This window comes from Spermophilus citellus (genome assembly GCF_964194105.1).
Source record: "Spermophilus citellus genome assembly, chromosome: 11".
Classification (NCBI taxonomy): Eukaryota; Metazoa; Chordata; class Mammalia; order Rodentia; family Sciuridae; genus Spermophilus; species Spermophilus citellus.
Genome location: NC_138192.1, coordinates 77,613,149 through 77,626,626, shown reverse-complemented (window position 1 = coordinate 77,626,626; position 13,478 = coordinate 77,613,149). Strand labels below are relative to the sequence as shown.

At 51.3% G+C, this 13,478-nt stretch overlaps 1 protein-coding gene across 7 annotated transcripts; it reads right to left on the bottom strand.

Moving 5' to 3' along the window:
• Positions 1-580: 580 nt before the first annotated feature.
• Positions 581-12,336, bottom strand: SP9 (Sp9 transcription factor). Of its 7 annotated transcripts, none has more exons than XM_081261862.1 (3): positions 11,853-12,336; positions 10,727-10,842; positions 581-2,143 (listed from the first exon to the last, which is right to left on the bottom strand). In XM_081261862.1, exons 2-3 carry the CDS (start codon positions 10,802-10,804, stop codon positions 719-721), a joined length of 1,503 nt encoding a protein of 500 aa, XP_081117988.1. In that variant the 5' UTR covers positions 10,805-10,842; positions 11,853-12,336; the 3' UTR covers positions 581-718. The 7 variants fall into 7 exon arrangements, 3 of the variants coding, with proteins under 3 accessions (XP_081117988.1, XP_081117989.1, XP_081117990.1); XM_081261863.1 differs by having other exon boundaries at positions 12,050-12,336; XR_014018089.1 differs by lacking the exon at positions 581-2,143 and adding an exon at positions 7,247-9,644 and having other exon boundaries at positions 11,853-11,864.
• Positions 12,337-13,478: the final 1,142 nt, after the last annotated feature.

Sequence of the window (13,478 nt, the reverse complement as noted above, 5' to 3'; positions counted from 1 at the left end):
AATAAAAGCGAACACAATCTTTTGAACCCTATTTATACAGATGTTATGAAATACAGAGAAACTGTCGCTAGACTTCCAGTTTAATTTCTCACCTTAAGCCTCTTTTTTTTTTTTTTTTGATGCTTCCTTTTTAGGAAAAAAAAGTCTCATTGTAAGTAGATATCAAGCAGGACTTGGAGCATTTTATATATAATATAATCCACACAAAGGGTCTGTTTTTATAGGTCCATTTGTTTTCAAATGTTCTGACAGTCCTTTGCTGGGTGGTGGCTAGTTTTCTGAGAAAAGGACAGAGAAGGACAGTGGGGGAGGAAGGGGCGATTCTGTGTATTGCTCTTCGCTTGAGAAGTTTGTGTGAGGGATGTGTGTATGTGTGTGTGTGTGCGCGCGCACGAGTGTGGATACTTGAGGTTGTGGGTCTCTGGTGTATGTATATATCTGTGTGTGCAATGTTAAAAGGTGTTTGTGTCGAAGGATGGTTTGCTTTTGTTTCTGGACCACGCGTTCGATTCTCATCTGGGCGCGGACAGCGGAGGGGAGCTCCAGGCTAAGCCGGCAAACCAGGGCCGAGGCGCCGCGCGTGGCTCCACCTCGCGCCCATCCGGGCTTCAGGGCGTCACTGGAGCCCTCGCCCTCCGGTGCCCCGCTTGCTCGTCCTCCGAACCTCTCACTCGCTTTCCGTGTCTCTACTCGGTCGCTCGCGCTTCTCGTCCAGCCTTTAAGAGTCGTTGGGGCCAGTCGGGGCTTCCTTGCCTCCCGCCGAGGCCGCCGCCGCTGCCGCCGCCGCTGCCGCCGCCGCCGCCCGGGCGGCACTGACGCCGGAGTCATGCAGGATGAGGTCGGGGGACTCGGAGCGGGGCGTCTCCAGGTTGCTGGCGTCCGTGTCACTGTCGCTGCCCTTTTTGCCCCCGCCGCCCCCGTTGTGCGTCTTAATGTGTTTGCTCAGGTGGTCGCTCCGCATGAAGCGCTTGTTGCACACCGGACAGGCGAAGCGCTTCTCGCCCGTGTGAGTCCGCAGGTGCCGCTGCAGCTCGTCCGAGCGCGTGAAGCGCTTGCCGCAGAAGAGCCAGTTGCACACGAAAGGCCGCTCGCCCGTGTGCCAGCGCAGGTGCGCCTTCAGGTGCGATGTCTTGCCGTACACTTTGCCGCAGCCCGGAATGTGGCAGCTGTGCAAGCCCTTGCGCCGCAGGCTCGCCCCGGCAGGGCCCAGCCTCTCCGCCTCCTGGCAGTTGGGGCAGTCGCAGGTGGCGCGGCCGGAGTAGCGGCGAGCCGAGCGCGCCGAACTGCCCCCGGCGGCGGCAGCCGCAGCGCCGGAGATCATGGCGCTGGCGGCAGCGGCCGCCACTGCGGCGCTGGAGTCCGAATAGGAGGGCAGCACGGGCTTGAAGCCGTCCTGAGCCAGCAGGTGCTGGCTGGTGGAGAGCAGGTGCGAGGCGGCAGCGGCAGAGGAGCCGAGGCCCGTGGAGCTGAAGGCCGAGTGCGTAAGCGAGCTGAAGTCGGGATTGTAGGTGCCCAGCTGCGAGTGCAGCGAGGCCTGGGGGGCGCCCGAGTGCAGCGAGCTCTGGAGCCCCCCAGCGGGGTTCTGCACCTCCAGCCACGAGCCCGGGCTGCTGTGCACGTCCCACCACGACGACGCCGCACCGTTGGTCACCTCGCCCGCCGCCAGCGTCGAGTGGAAGCCTGATTTGTACCACGACTCGTAAGGATGCGCCATGCCCACGCGCGGGTACAGGCCGTCTGCCGCCGTCGAGTGAACCTTGGAGATGAAGGCCGACTGGCCGCCCGCCTCCTGTGGGGACACCCCGGCCGCCGCCGCCGCCGCAGCGGCCGAGTTGGAGAAGAGGCCGCCGTAGTCGCTGCTGAAGGCGGACGACGTGGGCGATGTGGAGGCCAGGCAGAAGGCGCTGTTGGCGGCGCTGGAGCCACCCGCCAAGCCGCTCGAGCCACGGCCGCCAGTGGCCACAGCGAAGCCTGAGAGGCTGGAGCCGAGGTTGCAGCTGGACGAAGAGCGCTTCCAGGGATGGAAGCCTCCTTTGGCGAAGGCGCTCGACTCTGGTAGCGTGGTCAGCGGGCTCGTGTTGCCGATCTTGTTGCAGGTCGCCGCCAGCATGGCCAACGGGGTCGTTCCAAAGCGCGGCTCTTCCTAGAGTGGGTGGGGTGAGGGAGGGAGCAAGGAGGAGGAGGGCAGGAGGAAGTGGGGGGAGACACAAAGTGCACCCGTGAGCAGCCTCGTCCTCCACAGCTGGTCCCGGGGGGCCGTGGGTCCCTGGCTCGCGCCTCCTCCCCACGCGCTCGCGGAGGATGCCCCGCGCCCTCCGCAGGGCAGAGGCGATCGCCAGAGCGAAGGTCCGGGCGCCGGGAAGTTATTCTTCGGTGAGGCTACAAATCATAAATATCTCGGTTTTCTCCAACTCAGTTGCTGCAAAACCTGCCTAGAACCGGACTTAAGACTCTCTCCCAGAAGCCCCCAAGTCGCCCTTCCGGGTGAAGCGTGAAGGTAAACACAGACAACAAACGCCCAGCGAGGGCGGAGGTAGCCGAAACAGCAACCCAGGGATGGGCGAAACTTGGAGCACTTCTTCCAAGGCTTGCTACACGACTTGTCTGTTTTTTAAATAGAAAATTTTGGTTTTAAAATTCTCTCTCTCTCTCTCTCTCACACACACACACACACACACACACACCGATTACAAAAACAATCTGAAGATAGCGGCCCAGCGACGGTTTTCAAAGTCAGGGGCGAACTGGGGAGACGCGTAAATGTAAATGTTTATTAACGGTGAGTGTATGCACTGCAAAACGATTAAGACTTTTCTGGAAACACCACAGTCGTCTAACTGCAACAATCCCCAAAGCAAGGGGGGATGGGCTATAAATCAAGAGGGGGGAGAAATCTTTAGCTTTTAAAACCAAATGAAAAGAAACTTGCTTAAGAAACCCTTTTCTTGTAAAAGCATCTTCTGGGTTCCAATAACTCTGAAAGAATCAATCTCGGAAATGTGGAAAGTGCTAAAATAAGCTGAAGCTGCAGTCCAGCAGCAACAGTTCCTTGGGAGTCGCGGACCCGGTGAAGCCATCACGAAAAATTAGTTAAAACAAGCAAATGCGTTGCCGCGCTTGCGACTTACCCCAAGTATAGACGTGGCCATAGCAGGTCTCTGAGCTGCGCGGCGGGGCCGGGAGAGGGGCTGAGCCTGGCGACTGCTCTGAAAAACTGCTCGGGTCCCGCGCGGCTCCCGTGTCCCCGCGCTAGCGCCGAGCGGACTCCGGGCTCCCGCCCGCTAAACTCAGCCTAAGTGCGAGGAGCACCCGCTTTGAAGTGCCGCTGGCTGCGCTTCTCGCCCAATGAGGGCGCAGGCAGAGCAGACGGGAGCTGCCCCGCAGCCAATCAGACGTGCCGAAGGGCCCGAGCCCGGGCTCCCGGCGCGTGCCAGTCAAGTCTGCGGGTGAGGGCGGGGGTGGGGGGCGCGGGCTGGGACTGAAGAAATTACAGTGCAATTAAAAATTTACACACACGCATCGAGCCAGGTTTAAGTACCGTAGAGACCGAGCCATAAGCTCCCCCACCCCAGCTGCCCCAAGATGTTGCAAGTTAGGGCTGACAGTCCGATTCCACTCCACTTGTGGGAAAGGAGGCAGTAGGGGAGGGGGCGCCGAGTCCGGGAGCCCAAGTACAGAGAGAAATGTCAACGTTCACTTTGTGTGTCCAGGCTCTTGCCTGCGGAGCATAACTTGAGCTTTTATCCATCATTCTCGCTCGAGGTTTTATCATTGTCGGTCTATTACCCGGTTCCTTATTTTCACCGGATTCAGTTTTACTCAGTCACATTAAGGTGGGGGCGCAAAGGGACAGCTCCTCTGAGAGGAGAAAAACAGGCCTCTGCATACAGGTCTACAACCACAGACTTGTTGGGAGGGCCTGGAGCCTACTGCATCCCGCCATTTCCCTCCAGCGGTCTAAGTGACTTCCTAATTGTCGCTCTGGCCTCTGACCCGGGGGGTAATACAAGTGCCACTCACGCCAGAAGCTTCTGGTGGTAATTGAGGGCACCCTTTGTACGGTTTCACCAGCGCCTAGATACCAACTTAACCCAGTTGTCAAATATGACTAAACAGTGGGACGCACTGATTATCTGCCAGGTTTTGCTGGGGGCTGGAGTGGGGGTGGGAAGCATCAGCCCATACAACAAGCTGCACGAAGCCGCTTATTTTCACACTGTAACAACTTTGGAAACAGAGACCGACGAGAGCGGCGTCCGCCCCCACCGCCACCCCCGCTGAAGCTGCAGCTTGCTCGGCTGTTTGTTTAACCCAGCGAAGATTTGCATGTCGCGTTTCAGCCTGGAGTCGAGTTTTCTAGGGCCAGCTCCAACCTATGCTTACGCCCGACCATCAGGGCCTAGAGGGTCCTCTGCAAGGTTGGGGTGCGTTGTTAAGAGATAGTCTCATCCTGGAGCGCCCTGATTTCGCAGACTTGTGAAGGAGCGTCTCCCCGACCTTCACGCGCGAGCGCGGACGACCAGGCCACACGTGGGCGCCTTCAACATTCCGCACTCTGGAAGCATCCTGAAGCGCTCCCCAGACCTTGGTGTGAAAAGAGGTGTCCTCACACACACAAGGACGCGTGCTCGAGTCTCTGGCAAACTCTGAACAGTTTCCCTTCTTTCTGGGCCCCACTTTCTCCTTTTCTGGGGTAGCCAGAGGCTGCTTTTGAACTAGAAATACCAGCGCCCTCAGGCAAACCTGGGTACTGGTTTTAATGTAGCACATTCCCCTCCAAACTCACATCCTGCACTTAAAAAATAATAATAAATAATTAACCCCAAATGCTCATGTGCAAAAAACAAATTGTCGCGGAGGGGGAGCAAATGAGGAGGATGTGGAACTGTTCTCCCAGTGATTTGTCTCCTCTTTTGCAATATCTCTTGGCCCAAAAGTATGAACAACCGTAGCGCTTCTCTCAGCCCTAAGATGAAGTCTGTGTGTATCCTGGCACACTTCGTGGGTGGGGAGGGCTATGTAGGTCGCTTTTGCTTCTTCTTCCTCCTCCTCTTCCTCCTCCTCTTCTTCTTCTTTTCGTTAGAATACTTTAGTTCAGAATGCTCCCCCCACTTAACGCTTTAAGGTGGCGAAAGCACCAAATTATGACAGAGTAAGAAAAAGGAGGGGGGGGGGGGAAGAAGACCAGTGTGGCTATAAGCGATGCGCTGTGCCCTTGTGGGGGGAGGCTAAGGCGGAAATCCGAGCGGGGGTGGGGTTGTGAAAATCCCCTAAGGGACATGGGGTGGAAGGTTGAGGGGAAATGGAGCCGCCTGGAAGAGCTGGAAAGCCCGGCAGGGGGACCGAGGAGCCGTTCCCAACAGGTGACTTCTGCCCTGGAAGTGGGAGACTAGTCCTAGGCTTCCTGTGGAGTCTCGGCGTCGATTTACTAATAGAGGGATTGTTAAGTGGCAGTGAGGCGTTTCCGACTCACCCGGTGCAGCCCAGGAGGAGAAGCGCAGAGGTTTCCCCTGTCCTCCTCCTCCCCCACCCCCAACACACCCTCTCCTTAAAGAAACCTGACAAAGTAATAAATAAGACAGTCCGAAAAGCCACTTAGCACTGGTGACATTTTCAAGCCAACCGTTTAAAACGGTTCTCTCGGGCACCTCGGGCTCCCAGCGCCCTGCTTGTCTCCTTCTCCGCCTCCTCTCCCCACCCCTCCCACCGTTTTCCACGTTGTTGCAGCTGTCAGACTCTCGACGTGGGCATTCGGATATTCCTTTAGACACGCGTCCGCATCACAATAAAAGTTAGGGAAATCTTCCAAACGAACGCAGACAAACACTCGGGCCAGATCAACTCTAAGGTGGGGCCCCATGGAAATCTTTTCGTAGGAAGTCCAGTCCCCCCACACACAGATTTTTTTCATCCGCTAAAAAATCTAGTTTTTAAACAAAGATCAATGTGTTATGCTAAAGTGTTGAGCTGACTGTTAAAACATTTGGGGAAATAATGACAATGTAACAAAGGCCTGGTTTGGAGTGAATCATCACCCTTTTAAAAGTTAAAGCAATTTTCAGGAGAATAGCTTTCAGCAAACGCTTTACATTATTCAAAACGGCCAAATAATGCTCTATTATAGCGCCTGAATGCTGCCAGTCAGCCCCTAAGTGCAATTTGTGCAAAGGCCCCGGTGCCTTATCTCCACTTCTTTATAAAGAGGTGAATATAAAACAATTTCTTCCAAACCCAGACAGAGAGCATGAAAATTGCTTCCCTTTCTGCAATCAGGGCAATTTAACTGGAGTGCAATTAGCACTATTAAATGTCGATTCTGCATAAACAAATCTGACTGAGCAGAGAAAGTGGGGTGAGAACCTCATATACACTGAAACTGATTTTTTAAAATTATGTATCCGGGTCCTTTACAATTGATCCGTGACGTTTTCATCCTGGAATATATTTACATCGTAAATACACTATGGTTAAATCAACCTAATTTTTTTGCAAAAAAAAAATTCAATATGAATCCTAATAAAGAAGAATGGGGTAATTAAAGGGAAGAGTTCACTTCCTTTGAACAAATATTGTTTCTCCCATCTTGCCTTTCCAGAGAGCTTTGATCTGAGCAACTGCTCAAGTTGCTGTGTTAAAGAGGCAAAGCTGGGGAAACAATTGCGTCTTTAGCGCTGATCGGAAGAATTGGAGCTCCTACGCCACAGATAAAATGCTTTTCCCTGATGCACTAAGCAGAGTAGCGAGCAGGAAGACCAGTTATTGTCTGCACTCCTCGGTATTGTAGCTGGGTAAATATTAGGTAGCTGCCCAGTCTCCTGGGGAGTTTTGACCAGAAGCAGAGTTTCGCAGCGGATGTACAGCACCGGGGTGGTATGGGATGGAGTTGGAGAGAATGGAGAATATCTGCGGGAGGGGAGGCAGTGAAAGAGGATGAACTCAAGGTTCTCGCCTTGGCAGAGCTGGCTGCAGTCGAAGTCCAAGCCACCAGAACCAGGATGTGGAGTGGGGTTGGGGGTAAGAGGGAGAGGAGCTTGCAAAAAGCATTTACCTGTCCTCCCACTTGCCTTTATTTATTTATTTGCTAAGCCACAGAGCTCTCTTTTTGAATCGTTTGCGCAATTAATTATGCTTTTCATTTGCATGATCTACACTAGAGCAGTGATTATCAGGTCAGCTCGGTGTGGGAGTTGGGGAGACATATTAATAACTTGAGTTAAAAAAGAAAAAAAGCTGCCCTGGTGTGCCATCTCCGCCTGCCATGAGCAAAGGCAAGGAAGCCCAGTACAGTCTCCTAACGCCTGTTGAGTGGGGTGAATCCTTTCCGCAGTTGGAATTTGTCAGTGTGAGTGAAAATGAAATTCAGCCTTTGATTAGGAGGGAATCTTTTATGGTTAACATGTATTTATATCTTTAAAAGCACCTGAATTGAGATCAAATGGATCAAGAAAATTAATTGAAAATTGAGGAACTCTCCCACAATTTCTGTTGCTTTCATTTAATATTTGTTCTATAATGCTCTCCCTCCTTCCAGTCCAACCCTTGCAAATAAAAGAGCCAGGAAGAATCAATAGGCCAATGAGACTTTCATCTTTTTTTTTTTTTTCTACCTCAGAGGTATCACTGATATTTACAGGTAGTAAGAGATGCAAATCTTTCTTGCCTCTATAAGATCTACTGGAGAAATTAAAAAGCCCTAGTCTGTCAAGTACAGTCCAAACGTTTGCTACACAACAAATTTTCTGCTGCTAGATGTATCTGGGCCGTATATTTGAAGCTTGCCTTGATCTGTTTATCTGAGCCAAAAATGAATTAACAATTAAAGACAAGACTCTGGTGTGTCAAAGGAAGGAAGGTGACTGTAGACTGTGTGATGATTTTAATGACTGCAATTATTGGAAGATTATTAAACAAGCATCATAGATTTGTTTACTGCATTACTAGAAAACTATGGGAGGCCTATTGGGCTTAGGGTTGTACCTTCTTCCCTTTCTCATCAACCATGATGGAGGGGTCCTCAAACTAAGCAAATGTGGAATTCAGTGTTGACTTTCCTCTTTTTCAGAGCATCTCTATCAAAATGAGCCACATTTGTTGCCTTAGCCAACTCTACTCTATTGGAGACAATAACTAACTTTTTCATATAAATTCTAAACTAATATCAAGAAAGCCAATGGTCAGAGGATTCTGGTCATTAGTCATCTTCTCCTAGCCAAAGTACCAGCCTCCTCAGTTTAATCATGTCACAGGCAGCTTTTGAGGAGGCTTCCAACTTCGAACTCATTCTTCCTTCATCCAGGGATTGAAGAAAGCACAACTGTACCATGTTAAACAACCATTCAGGCATACCTTGCAGGACTCTCCTACAGAAAGTTTGGCTTTTTCTTCCTTCTCTTTAACAAATTCCCCACACCATCACTTTGTTATTTCTCACTACCACTGAAAGAAACAAGAAAAAGATATGACTAAAAGCCTACTGGTTTGTGACTAAGGAAGTTTTTAACTGTCAATACAAACACAAGGGTTGAAAATAAGAAAGGTTTCTTGTCTGATACTTTAAAAAAAATGATCTTCAGTCCACAATAACCAATAAATTGCAGCTTAAGCTTTGCTCATCAATGAATTACTGATATGTAACTGAAAATTGGAAGAAAAAAATTGCAAATATCCCCAGTAATACTCCCTTCTTCCCTCCCCTGAAGCGCTGAGACTGGAGTGACTGGGCCATCCTGGTGCTCTTCCTGGGTTCGGTAATGGCCCAGTCTTAAGCTTAAGGTGGATCTTGGCTAGCATTCAGAACTTTCCCCCTAGAAACATGAGCCTGCAAGCTTCTGCAAGTGGCAATTAGGAGCCTATTACAAGCCATTAGATTGATCAATGTACCTTAAACAATGCGAATGATTTATATGGCTGATTTATATGAGGAAGAAAGAAAGAGGTGGGGGAGGATGCCTCCATATCCTTTATATCCGTGACGTGATGGTGGAGAAGAGCCGGTCCTGGTCTCTGTTCATCACAGCTTAGAACCACCAGAGTGATTTATTTAGAAAACTTTTCAAGCAAAGACATAGGTTCCCCGGCTTGTCCGGTGGGTGGCGAGATGCATATTCTTTGCCCCTCTTTCTTCTAAGGAAGAGCTGAGGGAGAGGGAGACCGAGACCGTGCCGAGCAGCGGAAGGTCACAGACACCACTTCCCTAGCGGAGGACACTGCCAGCAGAGGTCCCAGCTGCCTCCTTTCCTCCGGTCTGTCCCAGGAGACAGGGAGGATGACTTACATATTTGTTTAACGGAGGGTTGGAGAACTGTGTGGCCTCCTGATCATTGCGGGTACACAGAATCATTAGCCCTTGAAGTTTCAGGCGAGACTTGGGGAGGAGCAGGGACCAAGCTCCGGGAGTGAGATGACGCGGTAGAGTGGGGTAAGGAGGGAGGGGACTCCGCTGAACGGAACTCCTCGCTGGGGCTGACTTCCAGCTAATCTACCTTGCGGGGACAAAATTACAACAGAGCTGAGGCGATCAAAGCTGGCCCCCGCCCCGGTCCTCCCGCCCTCCTTCCCAATCCAAAGTCTGTTTGTAGTTGTCTCCTCCGCTGCACTCCTAGGTCTTCTCACGACAAGGAAAATCCTGCCAGTTTTTCCACAGCCTGCAAGGAGAGGACAAACGCACTTCACCCGTCCCAGAGGAGGAGAATTCCCTTTGTCTAACCCCCTCCTCTCCTGGTCTGCCTTCAGCTTTAAAATGGGGGAAGGGGCCAAGGGGTGGAAAGTACCTGGGCAGGGAGGGGGCGATTACAACGGAACCCCAGCACCCCAGTCCGACTCCGCCCCTGCTGGTCCCTCCTCTTCCTCCTCCTTCTTCTCCTTCCCAACCTTCTCTCTGGGTCTCTTCCTGCCCCCCTCCTTCGGAGCCTCCAGATCCTCTTAACCAGCCTAGTTTTCTCCCGGGCTCCCGCGCCTAGAGCTTGGGCAGGCGCTGTTTATTTCCCCGCCTTAGTTTGGCGGGAAGGAGCTTCGTCCTGGCTTGTTCATGGGTGTTTGGGACAAATCCTTTTGTTTCCTTCCTATTCTAAATGTGGAATAGGAAGCATTCCGGATTAATTATGGGACGCAGAAGAGAGCAGAGAAACAACATGCATGTGTCTTTTGCAGCCAATATGCGATGGGAGCTCAGGATTAGAAACCTTCCTAGGTGGATTATGATTTCTCTCTCTCTCTCTCTCTCTCTCACACACACACACACACACACACACACACACACACAATTGCTCTCCTCTGTCCTTTATTACCCCGAATTCCACTCTGCTGAGTTCTTCTCTTAGTTCTTTTAAATCCCTTTTCAATCCCCTCCTGCAGTGGGATCTCAGACCTCTACAGCCCAGTGAGAGGCTGAGAAAGCTGGCTTGTTAACATTCCCCTCGAGGACTCATATGACATCTCCCAGGACAGGCTTGTCCTGGGTCGACAAGTCCAAGCTTTCTTGATTTCAGCCACTCTAGAGCCCCGCCTTGGCAGGCTGCCCTCCTCTGTCACACCCACTGATGTCTCGCCCACGCCCTTCCAGAGTCCAAGTGGATACCTTCCACCCTGTCTCTATTCTTGGAGTATTGAATGGAGGGTATAAATAGGGCTAGAGGAAGGTTCCACATGCTTTAGACCCGTGTGCCTCCTCTTCCCTCCGCTCCGGTTGCCACAGCGGAAAGTACACTGATGACACAGACACACTCACCAGGGCACTTGCCAGCGGCGTCCATCCTCCTTCCCAGCCTGGCAGGAGCAAGAGGGGCGGCCTTGAGGCAGGTGACATCGCCGCGGGGAGGCGGGCTTGGAGCTCCAGATACCTCCCTGGAAGCAGGGGTGTTCAGGTCCCTCAAAATCAACTTCGTGCCTCGGGGGTCGGATGGCCTGGAGGCGGTTGGGCCTCCTCCTGGTTCTCTGCAATGCCTCGGTGCAGCTTCCTGCTCTGCACCTCGCTGGCTGTCTTCGAAGCTGCAGCCCCCCATCCCACCCGCCCCCAGCGCCCCTCCGCAAGAAGTCCGCTGCCCGCTTGCACGTCTTTCATAGGCTCGGTTACATCTGGGATACATTGCCCCTTAATTGTCAACCCCATTATTGTGATCAAGTGAACGCTGCTAATCTCTACATTTATTGTTTAGGTAAATGGAGGTTACGTTTAATCAATATGCAGGGCCCCCACCCTCGCAACGCCAAGTAACTTAAGTCAACGGTGAAGATTTCAGTGTGTGCGTAATTATAGAGCACGCGGAATATTCACTCCAACCCAATTCCACATCTTTTCTCCGACCCGAGAAACCAGGAAGGGGGAAAGGAAGGACTCTCCACCCTGCAAGGGGTCGAGGGTCGGCTCCATCAGTTCAAGAAAAGAACTTCAAGACTATGAAACCGCGATCCCTGACCCATGCCCTAGGCGGAGCGCGTGGCGGCCCCGGGGTTTGAGGCCAGCCTGGAGACAGAGCCAGATTTCGGAGCGGTAGAACCCAGAGCTCAGCGCCCCCTTCCTACGGCTTTCCACCCCTCCTCCTAAATCTGCCGCTTTGAGGAGGGGAGTTCTCCACTTAGCAGTTTCCAGCCTGGGGGTAAGACTGGAGGCGGGGCCCAGAGGCGGGTTGCCCCCACGTTCAGGACACCTCGGCCCCCGCACACTAGCTCCCTCTTCTCCACCCCTTCTGCTCCGAGGCTCTGAGTTCATTGCTCTGGGGCGGGGTGCCGGGACTGTGGAGCATGTCACGCTTGGGTGCGCGCAGCGCGAGCTATTTGCGCTTCTTCTTAAATAGCTATAGTTTCCTAATTAAGAAGACCTTAGTTTATCGCTGGGGAAAAGGTAAGGGACTCACAGCAGACGGTGGGTTGTCTGCCTCAACTAGGGGTGATATGGGCTCCTTACTGCAGCTTGGCTCCTTGCTGCAGGATTAGCCTTGGAGTGAGGGCCTCTTGGCCTCGGCAGGGAAAGGGTTAGCTGGGAATCTTCCAAGCGGCTGCGGAAATAATCCAACCTCTCCTGGTGTCGTGGAAAGGGACCCAAGAGGCTGACCTTCAAGTTTGAGGCACTAACACTTCTCCTTAGGCAACTTGGTTGCCGAGAACTTCGGTTTCTCCTGGTTCTTCTCCCTCCCCTCCATTCTTGGGAACGTTGGGTCTAAACAACCAATAACTCCGGTTGTAACCAGACACCCTCCTTACATGGATTGTCCCGCTTTATGTAAGCAGGATTCTAAACTCTCATCATTTGCAAATTTAGGGTGTCGGCACAACTCCTAAACTAAGTTACAGCTGGAGTTTGAATTTAGGGCCAACAATATTGGATGGTAGCTGGCTGTTTTTAATTTTTGAAGTGGAACGGTTCTCGAATAGGGTATATGAGAACTGCTTTCTTCTTCCTGTAAAAGTTGCATAGCATTTGAAAGAAGAGGGAAATTAAACACAAATGTCAGTGTAATCCTCAAAGCTTTTTTCTTTCTATAATCTCATTCTGAGTCTTCCCTCTGCAGGGCCCCAAACTACTCTAAGACTGATCTTCTTATCAGATATGCAGATCTTTCACTACCTTGTCCACACCAGGGCTGCCTCTCAGTCACAGGACCCATGAACAGGGTTTCAGAGTCTTGATTGGGAATGTCAGCCTTTTCTGGGTTGTAGTTATTTTTCAACTAGGACAAGGAAATATGAAGAAAGACAGCTGACAGCCAGGAATCCTAGATGGGCGTTTTGGAGATCTCAGGACCTGGGTTTGAGCTAAGGCCCACCACATAATGCTGTGATCTTGCAGGCCTCAAATCTTGTCAGTTTTCTCCTCTCATTTCAAGAATTCTTAGGAAGGTTAACCATAAAATTTTATAGAGAAATTTTTAGCAATGAGCTCAGTATTAGTAGTTGAGCTAAAAAACATTGTTGGCTTCCACTTTCCATTGAAATAGTATTCCTAATTAAAACCCTGTGAAACTAAAGCAAAATCTATAGCCATTCTAAAACAGAATTATAGTATGTGTGTGTGGGGGGGGGGTGGGGGGAAGCACAGGGCCTAATACAGAATCTGATTAGGTGAAGAAGAATGTAATAACAGCTAGCAGCTGCCTATTTTGAAACAAGTAAGGTTAGCTATGGCTTCCATAGTTCTGTATGTGGGAAAGAAAGGGCCTTGTTTCTAATAGGAGTAACAAACATTTATTGAGCAATTATTATATCCAGGCACTCTGCTAAGTGCATTACATACAGCATTTCATTGAATTCACCAATAATTATCAGATAAATATGAATGATATTTCTTTTTAATTTTTTACATAGCTAGATGCAATGGTGCACACCTGTAATCCCAGTAAGCTCTGGAGGCTGAGGCAGGAGGAATGCAGGTTCAAAGCCAGCCTCAGCAAAATTGAGGTACTAATCAACTCAGTGAGACCCTGTCTCTAAATAAAATACAAAATAGGACTGGGATGTGGCTCAGTGGTTCAGTGTCCCTGAGT

Bases quoted from the DNA above. Each gene is read 5' to 3' on its own strand.
- SP9 (XM_081261862.1), bottom strand. From the start codon at position 10,804: ATGTCACCTGCCTCAAGGCCGCCCCTCTTGCTCCTGCCAGGCTGGGAA. The intron at 2,144-10,726 runs GTGAGTGTGTCT...CACCCACTCTAG, and splicing joins CGCCGCTGGCAAGTGCCCTG to GAAGAGCCGCGCTTTGGAAC.